The sequence below is a fragment of the Vicia villosa genome, unplaced genomic scaffold, assembly GCF_029867415.1.
Source record: "Vicia villosa cultivar HV-30 ecotype Madison, WI unplaced genomic scaffold, Vvil1.0 ctg.000487F_1_1, whole genome shotgun sequence".
In the NCBI taxonomy this organism is placed as follows: domain Eukaryota; kingdom Viridiplantae; phylum Streptophyta; class Magnoliopsida; order Fabales; family Fabaceae; genus Vicia; species Vicia villosa.
In genome coordinates, this window is record NW_026705236.1 from 314,242 (window position 1) to 323,871 (window position 9,630).

Consider the following 9,630-nt stretch of genomic DNA (forward strand, 5'->3'; position numbering starts at 1 on the left):
AACTTTCACCAGCACATAGACCGTAACCTTTTATGCAATGTCCCCAAACCCGTTGGTTGTACCCTCAATCATGTAATATAATATCATCTTATTACATGTTTCTACACCCGTTGTATTCAACTTAGGTTTTCCATCAGCTAAAAAAGGAAGTTTTGCCAGAACATCTATAAAAAAGTTAAGAGTTAGCGAGTGCCTGTGCTGTGTGTGAACCATGTATAAGTAAGATGGTTGCTCCTGCAAAGTCTCTCTAACTTTCGTATAAATTATGAATGCGAGTTTCATATTCCGGGCTCTCCAACACAAACACTGTATCAGCAGCTGGTGATAATACGTACATGAAATCATAACACACTGTATAAAAAGTAAAATAAAACAAACCATAATCCAGCTTCAACACAATCACGTTTCATGTCCATATTCTTTATAAAACTTTGGGATACTACTCTATTTGTATTACAACTAAACCCAACGAAATTGTTTATCTTACTGCGAGAAACATATCAATGTATTTCTATGGAGAAAAAAAAAACCCATCCTTTAGGAGAAACAGAAACATATGCAGGCTACACATTCCCTTGTTCTTTATTTTTGTTTTGATTTGTCGGCAAATACTTCTGTATAACATATAGGGCAAGCCTGAAACAGTAAAGCCAACATACAAAATAAAGAATATGTATTTCAGCAGATAGGAAAATCAGCATCACAAGCACTTAATGAGTTGATGATAAATTGGTAATATCTTACCTTATTAATGCTAAGCCATTTGTTCCCACAAGTAGCATGATAAACATGTTTACATGGCAAAGTGATCCTCTTGTTGCCTCTTTTATATTCCATCTGGCAAATCACACATCTAAACAAGAGGATAAGTCAGATCAGCACATAATAGCAAATCACGCTTCCAAGTAATTTCCCTTCCATAAATAAATAAATAAATAAAACAATGAATGAAAGGACTCAATTCTGATTCTAAAACGTACAAAGACATATACCCGAGTTCATAAGCATAACACCCATCTAGATCATTTTGAATTCCAGATTATACTATATTTAAGATGATAAAAAAGACGAGACACAAAATCATAAGCATTATCTATTTGATGGCGATGCTATACATTTTTCTTCATTCAGAGATTATGAAAGAGGATAAACTAGATTGTAGCTTGTAGGGACTAAAATTGATGATAAAATTAAGTTACTACAACAACCTCCAAGCTTTATGCCACAAGGTGAAGTTGGAAACATGGATCAAGCAATGCCATAATGCTCTATCTTTTCTCATATATGTATCCAAACAAGTAAAATTAACCAAGTAAGCATTCTCATTTCAAGAGAATTAATCCGCCTTTAGAAAAGAAGAAGTCATTTTGTTGACAAAAATTAACCCAGAGAATGAGCCTAGTAGCATCAATACATAATGCCTCAAGATCAATTTGGACTGAGAAGAAAACAGAACAGTTTGATAACAGTTAGCCAACCTATAAAAATAAGCAGAAATGACAGAAAACAAAAAGCGTAAACAATGATTTTGAATACTAGACGCGTGAATCATAAAATAAATCTAATAGGTGAATATGGAAGAAAAAGCCAATGCAGTAAAACCCAAATATTACCTCTCATCCCGTGACTTTTTCCTCAAGAAGAACCCACACTTGAACTTTGAAACTGGAAGCAAGGAGATCTGTTCTTGGGTGAGACCACGGCTTTGAGTTCCAACAGCCTCGCCTAATTCAAGTAATTCCTGCAATACATGATAATAGGATATTAATGTTGAAAAATGGCAAAAGAATCAACTCAAAAATAAGGAGTCTTTACTTCTTTTTTCATTATTGCTATTTACAGAGATGTTCACATCACTATAATATTTTTGAGATCACACTACCACTTGCCACATATTCAATTCAAAAACAAATGTGCATCCATGAGACAGTTTACTAATGTAAATGTTTCTTTAATAATTTTTCTTTTCTTGTGAACTAATTAACAAAATGGTATTAGATTTAGAAGCAACCTTATGGATTTTATCAATTGTAATTAAAATAAGTAATGTAACACTATCAAGATCGTGAGAGCATATAATGAACCGTAAGAACTTTATATAATGATTTCACTAACAATAGTTTCCAAGAGTAACTACTGTCTTTAGAGTAGAGTGAAGTAATAAGGCAATGAAAGGCATAGAAAAATATCAGAGTTAGCAGAGTATAATCAAATAAAGATGAGATTGGGTATTGAATATAGCTAGAAGATTAGCTATAAAAAAATCAAATATAAAGTAGCTGCACTTTGAGGAAGTACTACATGATGCCTAGAAAGAGGAGTTTAAGACTCTCAATTCTACCTCATAGGTCATGTTATCGGGATCAATATTGTCTTGCCAAATGACCTGCAGTACATCGAAAAGTGGCTTAGATAATCGTTTATTGTGTTTCTCAATGATGAATAGCTAAAGGTAACTTTACAAACTTCTTAGATGTTCTGCATGAACCATTTCACAAAATACCTGAGAATCATTGGAATTACTATGATGTCTTCGAGGGCCTGCAAGAGACAAAATTGTTTAAATTGTGATCAAAGGAGGGTTTCGACAAATATCAATGAAGAGGCAATAACAGAATCTACAATCTTTTATTTTTGAGAATAAAAAGAATCCTACAGCCTATTTAAGTGTGACAACTCATATAACTGATTCTTCTCTCTCTTTGACTCCCACTGAACAAAAGGATCGGCTAAATGATGGCAAACCATAAGTATACTAACATCAGCAAGTACACTTGTTTGTCATGAACCATGAAGCTGAAATCTAAATACTTTGATGGATTAACAAATGCACCTAACTCCATTAACTGTTCTCAAACATTTTAATGCCAACAGAGGAATCAAGAGACTTCATTACCAAAAGTGCGGCAGGGTTAGGTGAACAACAATGCACTTTCAAGGAACTTAAGCATACTCAGAAATTGCATCTTCTCACGAAATTTTAGTAGTTGTAACTAACTATTTACAATGTGTGGGACATGCCATTTGTTGTTTTAATTGTTCTGAGCTAATTAAAGGCCCAATAATACTTTAAGAAAATTCTTTTCAGATGAAATTCAAGAACATACATTCAATAGAATTGTCTTGTACTTCAGTGTTCCCGTCATCACCCCATTCTGTGCTGACAGCCAGACTCTGTTCACTGATCGTTGAAGAGTTTTCTGAAGGCCTCCTATACTCATCCACTAGTGGTTCATGATGATTTATCTCATATCCATGATTGTAGCGATAGTATGAATTATTCTCAGGTTCAGATAGTCCAAATTTGTAAAAGTTTGAATTTGAAGGATACGGACTCTCCTGCACATATAATCGAAATTTTAAAATGTTTTTCTTTAGTACTAGTAATACATAAAGTTTCTAGCATCCATCTACTAATAACAAAAGAATAACAAACAAAAATTCCAGGTAAAATAATGAAACATATCCTAGTCTTTCCAATAGATCAACATTAAAAACACAAGAAAACACTATCAAATTGAAGCATTATACATATATGTGTGTCAAATTCTACAGGCACCTGAGCATGTGATGCACCGGAAAAAATGAAGTTAACATGTTCATAAGTGAGGCCTTCAAAATATTCAATAAAGCTTCCTGCTGTATTATAAGGATAGCTGATGTTATTGTAATGGACTTCCATGTGCGGGTTCCAGCTCATTTTGAATCTTTTCTGCAAACAAGATAAACTAATAACTAAGTACAATAATCAATGCAAAAAGGAATCGAAGAACACAAAAAACAATAATAATAATAACAATAATAAAAGCCTAAATATACAAGGATCAATACATATATCTATAAAAACTATTCTTTAATCTTCACAGATTCACAAGGTAGATTCATCAAAAAAAAGTTAACTAGTTCATCTGAATCTGGCGAAACCGTTCTTGCATTGCATCTGAATCTACAATTAATTTCATCATACAAAAATTCAAGCAACTCAATGAAAATTGAAAAACGTGTAATAAAAAGGAAGCACATAAACAACGATCGATTCAGAAAAATCAGATAAACTAGTTTATCGGAAAATGCACGGATCAAAATCGGTAGTATGAGAAACGTGATGAAGAATCATAGAGAGTGTGCGTGAGTGTGGATTTGAAATGTGAATTGGAATTGGAAGAACTGACCTAGTTAGAAGTTCATTGATTTTGGTGTGAAATGAGTGAAAATGGCGAAATGGATTTGCACTCTTGTTCGTTTTGTAAAAAAAAATTCTCTCTCTTTCTCTTTCTCTCTCTGCTTTTTGGAACTTTGGTGAGGCGGGTTTCACCAACACGCCAAGTCTTTTGGATAGAGCATCATCACCTGCATCGCACTTTTTTTTTCCCCAACTGTTGCGGATTTATTTTTCTTTTATTTGTTTTTACCCAAAAATAAACAGAGGGGAAAACTCTGATTGACAAGGTCAATGGTGGAGTTGATACCTGATGTTTATAAATTTATATGAATATATAATAGATTTTCTCAATACTTTTTTTCTTTCCCGAATTTATTATATTTTTATTATTTGTTATAAAAATATTTTAAATTTGCAAGTAGAATATTACATTATTCTTATAACCCCCATGATTTTATTATTTATCGATATATAATAAACAGTTGAGAAAAATGAGATCCCAATATAAGACTAAGAAATCATTTGGATTAGGTATAAGAAGTAACTAAACAGAAACTCGTCAACGAATAAAGACAATAAAGTACAAGTGGTAGTAACAGAATCACTAGTAGGAGTATCTATCACCATTCTACCATTCATATCAGATAAATTCAATTCCAACTTAGTAGCACATTCAAGCGAAATAAACGACTGAGTAGCACCAGTATCAATAATAGCAATTAGCTCAACATTATTAATAAAACAAGTACCTTGAATCAAGTTGTTCTTCTTGGAATCCTCTGATCCACTCAAAGCACACACCCTTCCATTAGTTTGAGCAGTATCTTCTTTCTTTGGCTTCTGACACTGGGTACTGATATGACCCTGTTCACCACAGTTGAAGCAAGTTGGACCATCATTCTTGCATTCAGAAGCACGATAACCTGTCTTACCACATTTATAACATCTCAGCACTTTGTTCTCACATTCATTAGAGCGGTGACCTGACTCGCCACATCTATAGCACCTAACCGAAGCGAGAGCTCCTCCTCCACTTGGCTTCTTCTCATCAGAAACTTTCTGCTTCCTTCTACCGACCGGGTTAGCATAAGGCTTTCCACGATCCTGATTCTTCCCCTTCCTCTCGCTCAAACTCTTATAGTAAGTCGAATGAGCTTTGTTGTCCTCTTCAAAAATCCTACAATTGTTCACAAACTCATGAAACCGCCGGATCTGCTGATATCCTACATCTCATTTGGTTTCAGGATGCAGCCCGTTCTCAAACTTGACGCACTTGGAAAATTCAGTAGTCTCAACACTGTAGTGCGGGTAATACTTTACCAGTTCTATGAACTTGGCAGCTTACTCAGCAACAGTCGAGTTCTCTTATTTCAGCCCAAGGAACTTAATCTCTTTCTTACCCCGAACATCCTCTAGAAAATACTTCCTCAGAAACTCCCTATTGGAAAAAAAACCAAGTGATGACTTCACCTGCAGCCTCCAATCTCTGGCGAATGCTAAGCCACCAGTCCTCAACTTCCTCAACTAACATATGAGTACCATACCGTACTTTCTGCGCCGCAGAGCAATCCAACAACCGGAAAATCCTCTCAATCTCTTTGAGCCAAGCCTATGCACCATCAAGATCATGCTTGTCCTTGAAGGTAGGCGGGTTCTCCCTCTGAAACGTGCTCAAGTTACAGTTTTCCTCATTCCCTATAGCGTTACGTTGATTTTGCATAGCCTAAGTCATAGCCTCCAAGGCAGCAGCAATTGCAGCATCATTTCTTCCAGCCATAATTCTGCTTACACCACAACAAGCAATAAGGTTAGAATGGAACTGATAGTACTCGACTGTCACACAATTAGACTCGATAACCTGGCCAGACGGACCGACCTGCTCTGATACCACTAATGTAACACCTTCTAAAACCCCACGAATTTTCACGAATAATTTAAATATATTAAATAAACGTAAAACAATTCCAAGGATGTCACATCTTCATAAAACATCATATAATCAATAAGTCTGCTCCGTAACACGGGTTGCAACATACATATAACATAATAGCATCTTAGTATCACAACTAAGTCATTAAAATTTCACAGCGGAATCATAAGTCTTAAACTTCTTCATAAAATAAACTTAATACAATGAAGGGTAGTTCGACATCAAAACATCATCACATTGTGTTTCTATAACATCATAATGCAAAACGAAACATATACTCATGAAAGTAATGCAAAATCTCCAAAATAACACAATGTATAACGGAGGTGTATGTATATGGTAATCTGATTTGGAAGTTGAAGTGAAAGGGATCACTCTTTGTCTATAAGTAGGTTATGGTTTCTAACATGCTATTAGTCATTCAGGAAAAAATCTTCTCTTCGAAGCCTAATTGGTGGTGGTGGGGTATCTCAAAGGACGATATTAATTTTGTCGCCTTATATTACTCTAGTCTCCTTGAGCGCGACATGTCTAGTACCCCTCTTGTCATTCTATAGAACGAAGTTCTTCCTCTTATTCGGGTAGTTGGGGGCCATATAAAGAGGTTATTTTCTCTTCCAACTTCATCAAAAAATGGTCCCTACTAGAGATAATTTGTTCAAGCGTAGGGTGTTTGTGGATCATGAGTAGACATGGCAATAAAACTCAGACCCACGGGTACCCACCCGAACCCGCCCCGAAGTTGACGGGGAAAATCCGTTTTGACTGGGTTTGGGTTCGGGTTTGGGTTTTCCCCGATTAGAAAACATGGGGATGGGTCGGGTAATGGGGACATTAGTACCCACCCCGAACCCGTCCCCGAACCCGCCCCGTTTATTTCAATATGTACATTATTATTTATATTTCATAATTTATATTATTAAATATGTGGCTAATGTTTTAATAATTTGATTTGTATTTATTATTTTAAATATTTGAAATATATGTATGAAATTTTTTGAGATTGTTTTATTTTGTTATTTATAATGTAATTTGATTTTTGAAAAAGTAAATATTTTTATTAAAAAAATTGATTTTACGAAATACATGGTGGCGGGGCGGGGATACCCGAACCTTACCCGAACCCGTTAATGACGGGTTTGAGTTTTAATTCCCCGTCCCCGTTTGGGTTTGGGGCGGGTAACGGGGATTGATTGGGGATTCGGGTTTGGGTTTGGGGGAGGTAAAAACCGTCCCCGACCCGTCCCGTTGCCATGCCTAATCATGAGGGTGTTTCATGTCCAATGTGTTAGGGGGAGGAAAGGTTCAGTTACCCGTCTATTTCTGACATGCGATATGAAAGTGTTTGTTTGGTATGTTATCTTTAGGTGGTTGAGGTGGTGCTTTATTCTACCAAGGGATCTTAGTTGTATTTTTTTAATCCTCAGCTCGTTAGGAGATAGGCCTAAGCTGAGGGGTGGTTTGGTTATGACATGTCATACGATTTTTTGGTCGATTTGGAAATTCTAAAATGATTTTGTTTTTTCAAGTTCTTCTACCAGCGTGAAGGATGTGAAAGATAAGAGCATTTTCTTTGCTTGAAAATGATATCTTGATAGGCATGAGAAAAACTCTTGTATTTTTTTGTTGTCTTGAGAACCATATTCTTTATATAAGCCAATAAAAGAGTGATTAACTCTAACCACAAACCCTTCTTTCCATGGTTAATTGCATGATTTTAATAACCTAATTCAATCTATATCATGGTTCAATTCATCCTTAATTTATTCACAGAATCATCACATATCTTCATCATTAATCATCAAATAATCATCTCGGATCATCATTGGTTCATCATGTTCAAAATTTTAGTCAAACCAAAATCAAATTCCAAATAACCTACAAGTATCTACCGCTTAAATAGATTATAAGAATGATGATTTCACACCCCTTACCTTAGATTTATCGCTTGATTCTGGTTCCTCTTTGTGTTCCTCAAAGCCCTAGTTCTGCCTCACACTCTTCTTTCGGTTACTCCTCAATTCCACATACAACCAAAAAATATGTTTCCATAAAACCCTAACTTCTCTATTAAAAAGGTTCCTTGTTATGGTTTTTCAAATCCACCCTCACGTATTCTTAGCTAATGGCTGATATGCCCTTACTACCTCTAACTCCAATATTGCTCTATTTTCTCTAATTAATTAATTCTAACTTAGTTATTATAATTATTCTAAATTGTCCCATAATTCTCAAAACACCTCTAAACATCACATAAATCATAATTCCTCACCGAAATCATCAAAATCGTGTATCATCACAAAAATCCATAATTTAATTAATTAAATAAATACTCTAATTAATTCGGGGCACTACAGGGAGTACCAATGAGACCAATGCTCCAAGATCACAATAGAGGAAGACGTCACATCTCTACCTAAAACCTTAAGGTGTTAGATAAATGGGTCATCTCTCTTATACATCTAACATTCCACCCATTTATAGATAATGTGGGACTTTAACCACTCACACTTGCACACACTTGCACCTAACATTCTCCCCCACAAGTGTGAGTCCACACAGCCTATAACAGAATCCAACATCGGATTCAGCTCCCGCTCCCCCTCAAAGCTGAACCACGGCTTTGATACCACTATTAGGGAGTCCGGGAGAGTCTGGAGCACCAATGGGACAAATGGTCCAGGACCACAATAGAGGGAAACGCCACATCTCAATCCAAAACCTTAAAGTGATAGGTAAATGAGTCTTCTCTTTTATAAATCCAACATTTCATCCATTCATAATCAATGTAGGACTTTAACCACTCACATTTGCATCCAACAAGATCTACACTTAAACCGCCAGATGTTTCAATGCACAAGTTGATAGGAAGAAAATATGAATGTGTGAATTTGACCGAATTTTCTTCACTTAAGGAATTGAGGACCAAAAATTTTACTATGTATCCCTCAAAGTCACTCCAAGCAAAAAGGTCAAAACGAATTAATTAAGAGTTTGTATATAGAAATAAAAACAAACGGTTTAATTTTGTGGAATTAATTAAGAGTTTGTATATAGAAATAAAAACGAATTATATTTAGTAGTTTGAAAATTAATTTTTATTTATAGTTAAATTTTTGTCAAATTTATATTTAAAAACAAAATAAAAAATTTAGTAAGTATAATTGAAAACTTTTAAGAATTTATTTTTGTTCACACGTGGAATTAAATTTTTGAAAGCGAAATTTATTCTTTACTTGGAATTATTCTTTCAGCTAGTACTCTATAGCAATTAAACCTTTAAATTGATTGATAGAATAATGAGACAAAAATAATTATGAGTATTTTGCATTTAAAGAAAATTAATTTCAAAACTAAGGTAACTTTTGCTTACTAAATTAGGGAAACACTGATGTGAAATGGACAAATTAAGCATAGCTATTAAAGGGAGGAGACCACCAAATCGTTATGTTATTGATAGGGACAACGTTGGTGGTTGGTCCGTGTATAGAAAAGAAATGCGTGATTGATGAATGTTGTTGAAAAGGGGTGACCAAAC

General features: G+C 34.9%; 2 protein-coding genes across 2 annotated transcripts; both read right to left on the reverse strand.

Moving 5' to 3' along the window:
• Window positions 1–356: 356 nt before the first annotated feature.
• Window positions 357–4,422, reverse strand: LOC131628878 (E3 ubiquitin-protein ligase BIG BROTHER-like). Its single transcript, XM_058899685.1, has 8 exons — window positions 4,173–4,422; window positions 3,560–3,712; window positions 3,108–3,339; window positions 2,504–2,541; window positions 2,342–2,386; window positions 1,614–1,741; window positions 745–853; window positions 357–636 (listed from the first exon to the last, which is right to left on the reverse strand). Exons 2-8 carry the CDS (start codon window positions 3,698–3,700, stop codon window positions 583–585), a joined length of 747 nt encoding a protein of 248 aa, XP_058755668.1. The 5' UTR covers window positions 3,701–3,712; window positions 4,173–4,422; the 3' UTR covers window positions 357–582.
• Window positions 4,423–4,672: 250 nt separating this feature from the next.
• On the reverse strand, window positions 4,673–5,693 carry LOC131628869 (uncharacterized). The gene is made up of 2 exons (XM_058899674.1): window positions 5,633–5,693; window positions 4,673–5,385 (listed from the first exon to the last, which is right to left on the reverse strand). The coding sequence occupies exons 1-2, from the start codon at window positions 5,691–5,693 to the stop codon at window positions 4,673–4,675; spliced, it is 774 nt and encodes a 257-aa protein (XP_058755657.1).
• Between the last annotated feature and the right edge of the window lie 3,937 nt (window positions 5,694–9,630).